At 46.6% G+C, this 15,648-nt stretch overlaps 1 protein-coding gene across 7 annotated transcripts in view; it reads left to right on the top strand.

Moving 5' to 3' along the window:
- Window positions 1-15,648, top strand: part of NHEJ1 (non-homologous end joining factor 1) — a 139,729-nt gene that overhangs the window by 20,463 nt on the left and 103,618 nt on the right. The window contains exon 7 of one of the 7 annotated variants that reach the window (XM_053287467.1): window positions 12,824-13,512. The exons of the other annotated variants lie outside the window; for them this stretch is intronic. Within the exon in view, the coding sequence (XP_053143442.1) occupies window positions 12,824-12,967 (144 nt within the window). The 3' untranslated portion in view covers window positions 12,968-13,512. Of the gene's footprint in view, window positions 1-12,823; window positions 13,513-15,648 lie in introns of those variants that run through there. 7 annotated transcript variants of the gene reach the window in all.

The following is a 15,648-nucleotide window of genomic DNA, read 5'->3' as shown; positions in this document are numbered from 1 at the left end:
GCTAGCTGGTTGCAGAACTGAGTTGTTTTGGTCTTGCCGCATGTGTTGTAAGGGCTAGGAATAGAGGGTGGGAATAACTAGTAAGTAGTGGGTTTGGGATTACATCAGGGCATATTTGTACCCAATTTTACCACAGTTAGTGGTTAAATGGCCAGGAGACTTTGGGAACTGTAATTCTGTGAGGGAGGCTGGGCATCTCTAACAATATTCTAAGCACCCACACCAAAGTTCAGTTGCCAGGACCAGTGGTCCCTCTAATTTTTTTCATCTCTGTGCGGAAGTATCAAGGCACTGTGTGCGCACATGCGTTCAGAGTGGGGCCTTCCTAATTCAACCTGAGCGGGATCTAAAATCAACTGAGAAGACATCAAAAAAACTTGTGAACACGCGCATGTGTGCTCGCCTTAGAGGGGACAGTGGCCAGGACTCTTGGGGAGAATTCCTGACGTTTACCTTGGTGTAAAATGTGTGAGTGTGTGTATAAATATGCTGCAAATAGGTCTCATTGAATTGTTGGAACTGTAGCAGGTAGGTGCTGCATTTCAGCATGGTTGCGCTCTCTGCAGTCTGGGGTTGCTCCAGCAGTTGACTGAGTTGTTCTGTGTGGGGAAGTGAGCTTGGGACAGCAGTGTGAGGAGGATTCTCTTTTTCGTTCTGGAGTTGCTTCACGCTGGCTGTGGTGGCATGAACTGGATGGGCTGAATGGGATGAGAGCCCTCTCTCCTGGATTTGCCAGGCCTGAAGTTCTCAGGGCAGCCAAGCTTCACCTAGCACCTGCCCTCTCTCTGCCCAGCTCACCAACCTCTCCTTTTTTATTAGTGCTAAAAACATCCTTCTTGAGAGAAGCAGCTATTGTTTGGCAGGCAGCACTGAATCCTCCTCGTGGTGGCAGTGGCCCTCAATCCCTTGCCAACTCCATTTGCTGAGGAAGTGGGAGGAAGCTACTGTTCCTGTCACCTTCCTTCCTTCTGGGGAATGTTTTTCATTAGCTAACCCCTGCTAACTTGGCAAAGAGGCACCTTTTAACGTAGTGATTCTCTATTATTGAGCAGGGGGAGAGGAACTGGCCCTCTCCACCCCCAGCACAGTCGCTTCAGCGACTGTTGCTGGTGTCTATCTTGTGTTTCTTTTTAGATTGTGACCCCTTTGCGGGCAGGGAGCCATCTGATTTGTTTATTATTTCTCTGTGTAAACCACCCTGAGCCATTTTTGGAAGGGTGGTATAGAAATTGAGAAATCAAATAAATAAAAGGGGGTGCGTGATTTACAGCTTGGAGACTCATGGGTTTTACATGGAAGTTTCCAGTGTGTGCTGGGGGACCCTTTGCAGCAGATTACAAGTAAAGAACCTGTAGCATGCATCTCTGCCCGCCCCCCTTGTATCAGTTGGCTGAATCTGAGGAAACAGGGAAAGGTTGCGTTCTTATTCTGGATTCTCCACTCCTTCTTCTACTTCTCACTCCCTCCTTTTTAAAAAAACTACTAGCAGCCATTGCTGGGAAATGATCCTTGTCACCAAAGGACTCATAAGGTATTTTGATAATAGTGGCAGTGCAGAGTTGTGGCTAGATTGTTGGATGTAGACCAAGGAGACTCTCATTCATGGGTAACTTTGAGTCGTTAGCTCTCAGCCTGGCCTACTGCACAGGGTGGTGGTGACAATAAAAATGGGGGGGGGAAACCCTCTGTATGCCACCCTGAACTCCTTACAGGTGGGCAGAATACAAATTCTGCATCTAGTAATAATTGTGATGAGTAGTTGCCTTCCTCAGATCCCTTGGTTGATTAGAACTCTCTTCCATATTTCCTATGACAGTGTGGTGTTTGATTTCCAGCTTGACTGAGGTTGCATAGGATAAAAGAATGCCATGCCTAGCAGTGATGCAGGGAGTTATGGCAGTGGGACTGCAAAGGCAGTTGCTCTGCTATCTCCTCATTAGCAGGGTGCCCTGTTGGGATTGCGTGTGCTTTGTGATTCCATTCTAGCACAGAAAATCTATTCGGTCCAAAATTAGTTGGCTTGAGAATCTCAAGAGGGGTGTGGTGTTGTTGTTCGGAAGTAAGTTTCTAGCTCTTATGGCTGTGAAGACCGGCAGACTTGCAAGTGTGGGTCCAGTGGAAATTTCAGAAGGCTGGATTCAGTTAAAACAGACTTAGATGATCTGCCCAGCTCCTCACAACTATCACAAGAGCATCCATAATTTGCATAATTAACACTGACTGCAGGATTCAGCCTTTCTTCGTAAAGAACGTTATTGTTTTATATATGCCAATAGAGTATCTTTACAGTTACAGTGTCTTAAACATATAGCAACCAGTCGTATAAATACGTATTAGCTTTCAACATACTCCGCTGTGCCTAGGTATGTCATTGGAGATATTTGAGATACAATGAATCACTGGTCTCCAAATAGTAGAAACCTTCTAAAACTGGCTGACTGCACCAATCTTGCAGTCACCTTTATTGATATAACAACAGTAGTAATGTAGAGTTTATATCATTTTTCATTTGTTTTAAGTACAAAGTGAGCAAAGCCCTTATACTCTTGCTAGAGATGAAAGAGTCCTCATTGAGGACTCCTCAGCTAGTCGTAGATACAGGCAACTATTATTTATTTGGAATATTTATATATTGCTTTTCAACTGAAAAAAAGTTTACAAAGCAGTTTATGTTGCAAAAGAAATGAAAAAATGGTTCCTTGTCTAAAAGGGGCTCACCATCTAAAAAGAGACACAAGCGAGTCACCACCAGCAACAACCGCTAGGAGGGATGCTCTGCTGCACTGAATGGGCAGCTGCTAGGCTGCTGCTAAGTATAAGGAAAGCCACTGCTGTATAAAGCGCCCCTCTTTGACCCTTTAGCAGGGGTAGCCAGAAGCAAAATCTCTGTGCCATGGAAAGGTAGAAGCCCAACTCCAGTAATAGAGAAGAATAGAGCAATAGAGAAGAGAGGTAATCCTTGTCGATGCTCAGTATTGACACGGCTGTGCAAGGTTGCCCTGTACTAAGGAGGGGGCTGTGTGTGTGTATTCTTGCCCACACTTGGTGTGGATTTAGGCCTCTCCTACCCCATCTGTTTGCCACTGAGGCGTCTGTCAGAGGGTGAGCTGCTGTATTTATTTATTGATTTAGGCATAATCAGGTGAGAAGGGAGTTGGCTTGGTGCAGAAACCACAAGTCGTTTATCCTGGCTTGTGAGTCAGCTGGGCTGCACACTGCTGAAACCTGACTGGGCACAGCAGCCCCTGAAATAGAGGCCAGACCGCAGGCTGAGAACAAACCCCAGTGGCAGGAGCAGCAGTGCCCTGATTGGCTGGGATCCTGGGGTGTGCTTCTGCCAAACTATGTTCTTTTCTGTGGGGTCCATTGTTGAAATGTGGAGTGAATCACAGTTGGGAGCATTTGAATGGGGTGCTCTGCCTGCATTCCTTGTGGGGTTGGGAATGTTGGGGCAGTGGCTGTTCTCCATGTGTTCGGAAGTTACATCATTCAGTGTTTGAGGCCTTCTGGCCTTACCCCAACTATTACTGCTGACCAGAAAGTGCTGTGCCTCACTACTTTCCTTTCCAAGGTATTCAATGGATAGAATTCAGTCTCCCTGCTCTTAATGTACTAGTGTTCCCTCTGGTGCAAAGCCAGCAGAAGTGCACAGGACCTGGTGTGAGATGTCAGTGTTGTGGAACCTTTAGGGAACAGTGACAATCGTGTGATCAAATTCAGCATATATGTGAGGAGAGAACTGCCAAGGAAGTCTAACACGGACACTTTGAACTTCAGAAGAACTTTCTGGAACCAACCAGAAAGTAGGCGACCTTGGACTTAATTCTGAGTGGCACCCAGGACCTTGTGCGCGATGTCAGTGTGATCGACCCTTTAGGGAACAGTGATTGTAGTGCCATCAAATTCAGCATACATGCAGGGAGAGAATCGCCAAGGAAGTCTAACACAGATATTTTGAATTTCACAAGAGGAAACTTCTCCAAAATGAGGAGTATGGTGAAAAGAAAACTGACAGGGAAAATCAAGAGAGTCGCTTTGCTCCAGAATGCATGGAATTTATTTAAAATCACAATAATAGAAGCCCAGTTAGAATGTATACCAAGAAGGAGGAAAGGTACCACCAAGTCCAGGAGGATGCTGGCATGGCTAAAAAGCAACGTCAAAGAAGCTATAAAGGGAAGAAGAATTCCTTCAGAAACTGGAAGGCCTGCCCAAATGAAGAGTACAGAAAGGAACACACTCTCTGGTAAAAGAAATGCAAGATGACAATAAGGGAGGCAGAAAGAGATTTTGAGGAACATTTAGCTAAAAGCATCAAGGGGAATAACAAAAACTTATTTAAATACATCAGAAGCAGGAAACCTGCCAGGAAGTTAGGGTTAGGGAGTGAAAAGGATTATTAAGGAGGATATGGAGATTGCAGAGAAGCTAAAACAAGTTGTTTGCATCAGAATTCACAGCACTGAACATATACCTGTGCCTGAACTGATTTCTTCAACATGGTCTCTGCCTTTTACACCAGTGGGCAGTGCCTGCGCAGAGACCTCGTCGGAACCTAACAAGCTGGATTCTCCTGCTTTGGGTGGGAACCCCTCCCGCCAGCCACTATATGCGGCTGTGCCACTCCTCATCCCCTCAATCTTTCGTCGTCCGTGCTTCAGTCAACATCGTGGAGTCTGCAGCTCAGCAACGAGTAGGATTGTTGCCTATCCCCTTATTTTTTTCTTGCTTCTTCTCTCGTCTTATTTTAATTTCTTCGGGTAGTAGTGTTTGCTTGTTTGTTTGTTTGTTTGTTTGTTTGTTTGATTGATTTCTATACCGCCCGTCCAAAAATGGCCCAAAGCGGTTTACACAGAGAAATAATAAATAAATCAGATGGTTCCCTGTCCCCAGAGGGCTCACAATCGAAAAAGAAACATAAGATGTACACTAGCAACAGTCACTGGAGGTACTGTGCTGGGGGAGGATAGGGCCAGTTACTCTCCTCCTGCTAAATAAAGAGGATCACCACGTTAAAAGGTGCCTCTTGGCCAAGTTAGTAGGGCTCTCCTGCCAAGTTAGCAAGGGGTTTTCTCTTGGCGTTTAACTTTTTGCAGGTTCTTTCCTTCCTTTAGAGCTCCAATCCCAGCTGGAACGGAGCTTGGTGGCCGGCTGGCCTATGGCGTTTATGCTGGGCACCATGAACTTCAAAAAATGTGTTTGCTGTGGATCTAAGATCCCTTCCCCCGATACTCATACCAAGTGTCTTCTTTGTTTGGGGGAATCCCACATTGTCAAGACCTGTCTTCACTGCCAAAAGTTTATGAAGCAGGCTCACAAGAATAGGGCTTCTCGCCTGTGCGCTGCCCTGTGGGATCTGACTCTCTGTTCGTCGGAGATATTGTGCTGAAGTGGTCAGTTAAAATGGCTTCATCAGTACAGCCTGACTGTCCTGAATCTACTCCAGTAGCCACCGATATTCCGGCCTCAATACTGGTATCAACGCCTCCCGTCGTTGTCCCTCTGACGGCTTTGAGCGCTTTGGTACACTCAGAGGACTTGCCTCGACGACCTCTACCAGCTGGTCCTGATCCTTCCACAACCCCGTCGGTGTTGAAACCGAAGAAAAAGAAGAAGCCGAAGTTGCCTCAGGACTTGCTGGCAGGGCAACATCTGCCTCCACTCCTGAGGAAGACGAAGAATGTGGCGGCATCTGCATCAGTAGGCCCGGTGGCCCAAAAGCCTAGATTGGACTCACCGTTGGCTGGAGAGTCGATGGAACCCAAGCAGGCGGAACTGCGTAGAGAAAAGTCGGTAGTAACTGATGAACCTGGCTATGTTTTGTCAGGGGAGAAGGCCTACTTGCCCGAAAAACCTGCAGAAGATGCACTGTGGTTGCCTCAACATCGATCACTGCTTCATCGGCATTAAGAGCATCTTTTGCCTAGGGATCGCGGCTCTCAGGGCTCTGAAGATCGATCCTCTGTTTACAGACAGGATCAGGACTGGGACCACTGTGAATCTTTGTACACGGATCGGTACTGTAGCTCGGAGCATTGTTCTCCTTTGGATGAGTTGGCGCCTTCTTACAGTGTTTGGTGTCAGGACTTCAGATCTTATGATAGATATCATGGAGATCATTGTTCGGACTACTTGGACTATGTGAGGCCTCGATATGGTCCTTGCTACTCGGAGGATCCAGTGTATGGGAGCTCTGGATCTGTTCGGGACTACCATGCGCGCCCCTCTCACTTTGAAGGAAGGCTGCGCTCGTGATCCCCGCATTGTTCCCCTCGGGATCGTCTGGAGCGGCACAACTCGCCTCCTGTGGTTCCTGATGTGCAGCAAGTCTCGCTCTACCTAGGTGTTGCCAGCGGAACTCCCCTCCTTGATACTGACGGATAAGGTTAACAATCCGGAATCCCCAACGGTCTCGGTGCGGTGCCACTTGAATCAGAAGATGACAGCGCTTCTAGCTCTCTGGAATCAGAAGGTGTATTCAGGGGCTCCTCTCCACTGGATATACAATCGGACTCTAAACCTGTTTCTCTGTCAGACGTTATCAAACTGTACTCTGTGTACGTAGTGAGAACAGCCTCAGCCTTGGGCGTGAGCCTCGGTACACAACAGAAAGTGGAATTGGACCCCTTGTTTATCTTCATTAATGCAGAGGCCAAGGTACCAGCCACTTTTCTTCTTAACTTAGCCTTGTTGGGGGTCATGAAAGGTCACTGGAAAAAGCCAGCAACCCTATCACAGCCTAATAGGTGCTTGCAGAACTTTTATAGAGTGCAATTGCAGGATGCTACTGCATTCCTAAGGAATCATCCCACCCCTAACTCCATCATTGTGGAGGCATCCCTACAGAAGACTAGGGGTCACAGGCAGTCGACAAGGGGGACAGAAAGCTGGACTCCTTTGGGAGAAGGCTCTATTCAGCCTCGGCTCTTCTCTTGAGACTAGAGGTCACAGCCAGGTGACAAGGGGGGCAGAAAACTGGATTCCTTTGGGAGAAGGCTCTATTCAGCCTCGGCTCTTCACTTGAGAGTAGCTAATTATCAGGCCTACAATGCCAGATATAATCGCGTCCTGTGGGAGAAAGTGGCTCCCTTTCTGGACCTACTGCCCCAGGATAAGCATGATCCCGCCAAGGTGTTCCTGAGAGAAGCGATACAGGTTGCCAATCAAGAACTATATTCAGCCAGACACACGGTGGAGTGCACGACCAAAATAATGGCCATGTCAGTGGCACTCAGACGACATGCCTGGCTGCGTTCCTCTGGACTGACTTACAAGGCATGTGCTATGGTGGAAGATCTCCCCTTTGAGGGCTCTAGCCTATTCATTGAACAAACTGATGATACGCTTCAGAAAGTCCAGAAGCTGCGGAACATGGCGAGGTCCGTGTCCTATTCCTCTTCAGTGTCTAAACAACAAAAATCTACCCAATGGTCGCCTTATCAGCAGAAGCCTTCTCCACAGCAGTGATCCTCTTCTGATTGGCCATTTTTTGACAACAAATTCCAGTTCCAATACAAATCAAACCCTCAACCTAGCAAACAGGCTTTCCAAAAGCAGCAACCTGGCCCCTTTGCAAAGAAGCAATGACTCGAAGGTTTTCCAGATTCTCCTGGCCCCATTTTCAGAGAAATGGGATGAAGTGACCAAGGACTAGTGGGTTCTTACAGTCATATGCTTGGGCTGCGCCCTCGAGTTCTGCAGGATGCCACCTGTGTCCGGGATTGCTTTGACTCCATACACTCTGGAATTGGACCATGAGGTTTCTGCCCCGCTATCCAAAGATGCGATAGAACGGGTCTTCAATCTGGCCAGTCCCGGTTTCTACTCTCTGTAATTCTTGTGCTGAAACCAGACGGAGGTCGGCGTCCTATCTTAGATCTCAGGGCTCTGAACCGACATCTAGTATGCAAACGATTCTGAATGCTATCAGTACCAACCATCATGACCATCCTAGAAAAGGACATGTGGATGGTGTCCTCACAACGGTTCCCAGGATTTTTACAAAGTGTCTTGCCCCAGTGGTGGCTTTCCTACAGGAACATGGCCTACAAGTACTGCCTTACTTGGACGATTGGCTGGTCCTGGCAAACACCAGGCAGGCAGTTCTGGATGCCCTGGTCGTAGACACCCTGCAGGGCTTGGGTTCCCAACTGAAACTGATCCTCAGAATTCAATTCATTGAGTTGGTCTTCAACACGACGTTGGTGATGGTCTTTCTGCCAGAAGCACGTGTTCGTACCCTATCGCGGCTGGCCACAACGTTCCTAGCCGGAGGTCCCCAGACTATGCACTCAGTGCAGCGCTTGTGGGGACACATGGCAGCCACCACTTATGTGCTTCCCTCTGGCGTACCTTCGGATGCGGATAATCCAACACTGGTTCTTAGACATATTCAACCCCCTTCAGGATCCAGTCCATTTGGAACGCCCCCCGCCTCGTTGAGTGATTACTACCGGTGCGTTGAAGCTTGATTGGGGTGTCCACCTGGACGGTTTTCGCCTGAGTGGACATTGGTCCCTCAGGGAACGGACTCAACACATCAACTACTTGGCGTTGCTGGCCATTTTCAACGCACTCAAGGGGTGCCTCCCAGTAATTGCGGGTTATTAGGTGATGGTCCAAACGGACAATACAATGCTCAAAGCCTATGTCAACAGACAGGGCAGCACATCTTCAAGGAGCCTTTTGTTCCTGTCGATCAATCTTTGTCACTGGTGCGTGGCGCATGCAGTGTCATCTCAAGCGGTGTACATTCAGGGGCCCATGAATGTCCAAGCAGACACGTTGAGCTGGATGGTGTCAGTCTCACATGAGTGGACCTTGGACCAGGATGTTCTCACAGACATTTTCACAGAGTGTGGTGTCCCCGTTCTGGACCTATTTGCGTCCAGGGACAATGGTCGGTTTGCCTTCTATTACTCTGGGGGAGGGGCGAGGGCTCGTTAGGGGATGCCTTTGTCCTGTCTTGGATGTGCCCTCTGTTGTACCTATTCCCTCCATTCCCACTCCTTCTGAGGGTGGTGAGCAAACTGAGGCTGGAGCAGGCCAAGGCCATCCTGATAGTGCCTTGGTGGCCCAGGAGGCCTTGGTTTCTGGCCCTGAGGAAGCTGGTGGTGGCCTGGTTACGCCTTCCTGTTTGGCTGAACCTGCTGTCACAGGAGAGGGGTCGAGTTCTGCACCCAAACATTCGAGACTTTCACCTGACGGCTTGGAAGATCCTGCCGACTTCCCACCAAGACTAAGGGACATCATTAATTTAACAATAAATAAGGGATGTTTTGGTTGCGGCCAGGAAACAGTCTACTAGGAAAGCCTATGATCATAAGTGGACTCGCTTTGGGTCCTTTGCTAACCTACATGGGTTTGATGTATATAGCCCGTCTGTACAAGATGTTTCTAATTATTTGCTTTCACTTAAGGAATCTAGTCTCAAGCTGTTATCCCTTAGGTACATTTGGCTGCCATTGTGGCACATTCCCCGGCGACCCAGGCCTCTTGGTTTAAAGAACCAATTGTTAAAAGTTTTTTGAAGGGTCTTTCCCATGTTTTTCCTGATGATCCTCTGGTGTCACCCACCTGGGATCTGTCTGTGGTGTTGGCCGGTTTGATGAGGCCCCCGTTTGGCTTCCATTGAATCCCGTCTCCTTACCTGGAAGGTCACCTTTCTGGTGACCATAACCTCTGCTAGGAGGGTGAGTGAATTACGGGCACTAAGAGTTGATCCACCTTATCTGCACTTTCACCAAGACAAGGTGGTACTTAGGCTGGATATACAATTCCTCCCTAAGGTGGTTTATATGTTCCATCATTCTATGTCACTAACTCTGCCTGTATTTTTCCAGGATCATTCCTCTGATGCGGAGTGTAGGTTACATTGCCTGGATGTTAGAAGGGCATTGTCCTATGTCCATAGGTCTGCAGAGTGGAGGAAGACACCTTCTCTATTTATTCTCTATGGAGGGCCTTGTAAAGCCCTCCCAAGTTTCTGCTCAATCTATGTCCAGATGGATAGTTTCAACAATTGAGCTTTGTTATATATTAGCTCATAAGCAGTTACCTGCTACTGTTAAGGCCCACTCGGTCAGGTCTGTGGCGGCCTCTGTCGCTTTCAATCGTGCAGTCCCATTGGACACTTATTTGCCAGGCGGCTACTTGGGCTTCGCCTCATTCTTTTATCTGCCATTATGCTATTGATGCCAGGGCACAGAATGATGCTGTATTTGGCAGGGGTGTCCTGCAGTCTGTCTTCAGTTAATGTATTCATTCATGAATAAAATGATTCTGGCAGATTACATGTTGCCTCTGTTTCTTCCCTCCTCCTTAGGTGCTAGCTTGTTATGCACCCATTGGTGTAAAAGACAGAGACCACTTCGAAGAACAGCAGGTTACTCACCTGTAACTTTGGTTCTTCTAGTGGTCATCTGTACTTTTACACACCCTCTCGTTCTCCCCATGGGATCTCCTGAAGGCGGACTCCGTGACTGAGGGGATGAGGAGTGGTGCAGCCGCATATAGTGGCTGGGGGCGGGGTTCCTGCCCAAAGCAGGAGAATTTAGCTTGTTAGGTTCCAATGAGGTCTCTGCACAGGTGCATAGCCCACTAGTTTAAAAGTACAGATGACCACTAGAAGAACCAAAGTTACAGATGAGTAACCTGTTCTTCTCGGGGACAGAGACTAAAGAACAAAGTCAGATAGAGGTGATGAGAGATGACATTCTAAACCGTCTGAAATTTTTAAAAAACTAACAAATCACCAGGGTTGGATGGCATACACCCGAGAGTCCTTAAAGAACTCAAATGTGAAATTTCAGTCCTCCTTGCAAAAATATGTAACTTATCCCTATATACAGGCTCTGTACTGGAGGACTGGAAAGTAGCCATTGTAACACCGATTTTCAAAATGGGATCCAGGGGGGATCCGGAGAATTACAGGCTGGTTAGCTTAATGTCTGTGCCAGGCAAATTGATGGAAAGCATTATGAAGGATAAAATTGTTAAGCAAATGGAAGAACAGGCCCTGCTGAAGGAGAACCAGCATGGCTTCTGCAAGGTAAATCTTGCCTCACAAACCTTTTGGAGTTATTTGAGAATGTAAACAAGTGTGTGGATAAAGGTGATCTAGTTGACATAGTATACCTGGACTTGGAAAAAGCTTTTGACAAAGTTCCTTATGAAAGACTCTTGAGTAAACTTAACAGTCATGGGATAAGGTGACAGGTTCATGTGTGGACTGGTAACTGGTTGAAGGACGGGAAACAGAGGGGTAGGTATAAGTGGACAGTTTCTAAATAGAGGGAAGTAAGAAGTAGAGTCCCCCAAGGATCTATACTAGGATCAGTGCTTTTTAATTTATTCATAAATGATCTAGGGCAAGCAGTGAGGTGACCAAATTTGCAGATGACACTAAACTGCTTAGGGTAGTGAAATCCAAAAGAGATTGTGAGGAGCTTCAAAAGGATGTCTCCAAACTGGGGGAGTGGGCAATAGAATGGCAAATGCAGTTCATTGTTAGCAAGTGTAAAGTGATGCATATTGGGGCAAAATATCCCAACTTCAAGTATACGCTGATGGAGTCTGAGCTGTTGGTGACTGATCAGGAGAGAGATCTTGGGGTCGTGGTGGACGTCTCATTGAAAGTGTTGACGCAATGTGTGGCAGCTGTGAAAAAGGCAAATTCCATGCTAGCGATTATTAGGAAGGGGATGTAAATATCAGAATGTCCTATTACAAATCTATGGTGCAGCCACATTTGGTGTACTGTGTACAGTTCTGGTCACCATACCTCAAAAATGACATTATAGAACTAGAGTAGGTGTAGAAGAGGTCAACCAAGATGATCAGGGTCCTAGAACACGTCCTTTATGAAGCAAGCCTACAACACCTGGGGCTTTTTAGTTTAGAAAAAAAGATGACTAAGAGGTGACATGATAGAGATCTATAAAATTATGCATGGTGCGGAGAGAGTGAGGAGAGAGAAATCTTTCTCCCTCTCTCATAACACTAAAACCAGGGGTCATCCCATGAAAGTGATTGCCAAGAAATTTAGGACCAACAAAAGGAAGTACTTTTTCACACTACGCATAATTAACCTATGGCATTATCTGCCACAAGATGTGGGGACAGCCACCAGCCTGGATGGCTTTAAGAGGGGCTTAGATCTATGTGCAGAATGAGTTTTGTTCTGGGCGGCAGTATCAAGGCAGTGTGCGCACACATGCCTTCAGAGTGGGACATTCCTGATTCAGCCTGAGCGGGATCTAAAATTAACTGAGCAGACATTAAAAAACTATGTGAGCATGCACACACCTTAGAGGGAACACTGGCTACTAGTCTGAGTGCTATAGGCCACCTACAGCCAAAGAGGCAAGATGCTTCTAGATACCAGTTGCAGGGGAGCAACAACAGGAGAGAGGGCATGCACATACCTCTTGCCTGCAGGCTCTCCAGAGGCATTTGGTGGGCCACTGTGTGAAACAGATGCTGAACTAAATAGACCTTTCGTCTGATCCACAGGGCTGTTCTTATGAACTCTTAATCCCCTACCTTTTCCTTTTTCCTCTTGACACCAGAATGCACCAGTGAAAACACGCTAGCTTAATTTGGCATTTTAGTGGAGAAAAGGCCCAGTGGATCAGATCATAGGCCTATATGTGTCCCAGGCATGCAGCACTGGCTTTTGAGGAATGAGTTAAGGCATATGACAATCACCAGGCAGTGGAGAAAACACTTTACAAAGCAAGAGGAGCCGGGGATCCCTGCTAAAGCTGTTGGGGAATGTGTAGACTTTGAGGCCATACAAACAGGCATCTTCACTCAAGAGCAGATCTCTGTCTGTTTTCTGCAGGATGCAATGTGGGCTGTGTTTCTAACCCTCAGTCTTGCAGAGGGGAATGTGAAAATGAGCAGTCATTGTTTTCTGGAAGGCTCAGAAATCAGACGGGTTCTTGATGATGGCGTTCAGAGCTAAAGAAAGAGCAAGAGCGAAAAAGAGGAAGGACCGTAACTCGGAGGAAGAGCATCTGCTTTGCATGCCCAAGGTCCTGGTTCAGTCCCTGACATCTCCAGGTTGTGCAGAGAAATAACTGTCTGAAACCCTGAAGGGCTGCTGCAGTCAGAGTAGACAATGCTTGCTGAACTATATGGTCTGATTAGGTATAAGGCAGCTTCTTATGTACTGCATCCTATGAGTGTCTACCAGTCCTCTCCTCCTTCCCATGCCACCGATTTATACTTGATTCATTCACACCTTGCCTTTCCCCCCAGACTTAACAGAAAATGTTCCCTTTCTGCCTTTGATGGAATACTTCATTGGGGTGTCAAGTGAATGTGACTAGTTGGAACCACAGAATAATATGTTGCTCAACATTTAGAGCTGCTTTGTTTTGATCTCTCTGCCTGTCATTTGTTTTTGTTATTTAATTAATTTCTAGACCACTTTTCTGCTTGAATATACAACGTTATGTATAAATTAAAAACAATGTATAAAACACATTAAACTGATTTTTAAAAAACATTAAATTACAGTAGCAAGTAATATGCTGAAAAGAGTGTAACAGCACCATAATCAACAAGCAAAAGAAATGTTTTCTCTTGAGGTGAAAGGAGGCTGCTGTAGAAGCTTGAGTACCTTAAGGAATGCGTCTTCACATACAAACCTGCACAAACATTACAATCTTCTCGTGGGCTCTGCTTTGGGTCCTGCTTTCTTCAGAGATATATTTGACATGGTCTGTGGCGCAGCGAGGAAATGCTTGACTAACATGCAGAAGGTTGCCGGTTCAAATCCCCGCTGGTACTATATCAAGCAGCAGCGATATAGGAAGATGCTGAAAGGCATCATCTCATACTGTGCGGGAGGCGGCAATGGTAAACCCCTCTTTTATTCTACGAAAGAAAACCACAGGGCTCTGTGGGTGCCAGGAGTCAAAATCGACTTGATTTACCTTACCTTTACCTTACCTTTCAGTGGAACTCTCTCTCTCTCTCTCTCTCTCTCTCTCTCTCTCTCTCCCCAGAGACCCACTAGAAGATCTTAAGTGTTCGGACAGGTTCGTATGGAAGGAGGTGGAATACAGGTTCGTATGGAACTGCTTAATGGTGTGGGGACAGGTGCCTTAAAGGTGCACCCAGCACCTTGAATTATGCCTGAAATGAATTGAAAGCAATGAAGACAGGACTCTTGGGGAAATGTGCTCCATATACTGGGCTCTCAGTAACAGTCTAGCTGCAGCATCCTGGACTAGCTGAAGTTTCTGAACACTCTTCAAGGGTAATGCCATGTAAAGAGTGCGGCAGTAATCAGTTCTCAAAGTGAACTGAGGCATAGGTGACTGTGGCCAGACCTTGATACCCACTACTCTCACCCCAAAGGGTATAATGATGATGCTTGTGGTATTTGTTTTAATGTTATGTCCAGTTTTGGTACATGGAACAGGAAAACCAGTGAAGGAAGCTTGGGGCAGGAAGCTGGTTGCAGGCTGGCCAGGGAGTGTGTTGGATAAACTTGCTTAGAAAAGAACAAATTCTCAGAGTGTAAAAATCTAGCAAAGATGATTCTGGTAATTGCAGGTTTGCTGTCTAAGGACTGTACTAGGCGAAAACTGATATAAACCTTAGAAGTGTTTTTGTGGAAATGGGTCTCGTATTGCTTTGATTTGATTTTATGCTTCAGTGCACATCTGATCAAGATAAGTGTATTGATTTAAAGGACGCTTCTTCACACCTTCTGTCATAAATGAGCTTGATGTTGTGTGTGTTTTCACAAATCTTCTATGGAAGATAAGGTCTTGGCAAAACCTAGTTAAAAGGTAGGCTTAATGCTGGAAGTGAATAGGAACTGGTTTTTTGTTTTTGTTTGGATAAATAGAAGCTGCGGGAGGGGGCAATCCAGATCTGGAATACAGCATATGGTGAGGAGGCTTAAGACATACCCTTTGCTATTTCTCCCTCTAAAAATTGAGCCTGCAGCTCTTTGCTCTTGAAGTGGCTATTTGCTACCAATAGCCACTTCTGATGGGAAGAATTTTCAGCAGGGAAATGGTGCGGGGGATTCTCTAACTCCTTGCATGCTATGGTCCTGATCTAGCTTAGTCCCCCTGTGGCTACTGTTTATCAAAAAAGAAACGCTTCCTGGATATTAAGTCCATTTTCAATGATGGGCTTAATGTACGGTGTAGGTCAGTCTTGACTCAAGGCTGTATTACAAACTGTTTCTGAACTTCTTGCTAAGATCTAATTCAGGGAGCCATCTTTCGTGGGTACAGAAAGGGACACTGCAAGGAACCTGCTGGACAAGCAACATCCAGTTTGCAAATGGGTGGGTCAGGCCTGCATGTTCTCTCCTGTCCTCGGCACATCTGCTCTTCAAGGGGCAGATGACTGGGCTGTTTTGTGAGTTTCTTTTTGCTCCCACCCCCCGCATGTGATGCATGTGCTGGCCAAGGAGTTGCTCCAGTGAGGGCCTTGCCTATGCTGCTGTGTGACTTGCCGTCCAGGAATATCTGTCGAAGTTACTCAGACAAGACAAGTCAAGTCTGTCTGTGTGTGCATGTGTGTACAATGCATGATTTATGTACTGCTCACAGATATTTATTTAGAGGGAGACAGATTTACACGCATGTGTATTGGTAGCTTGTATATAGTTTTACT

Source organism: Hemicordylus capensis, chromosome 1, assembly GCF_027244095.1.
Source record: "Hemicordylus capensis ecotype Gifberg chromosome 1, rHemCap1.1.pri, whole genome shotgun sequence".
Lineage (NCBI taxonomy): Eukaryota > Metazoa > Chordata > Lepidosauria > Squamata > Cordylidae > Hemicordylus > Hemicordylus capensis.
This window is presented reverse-complemented; position numbering and strand designations above follow the sequence as displayed.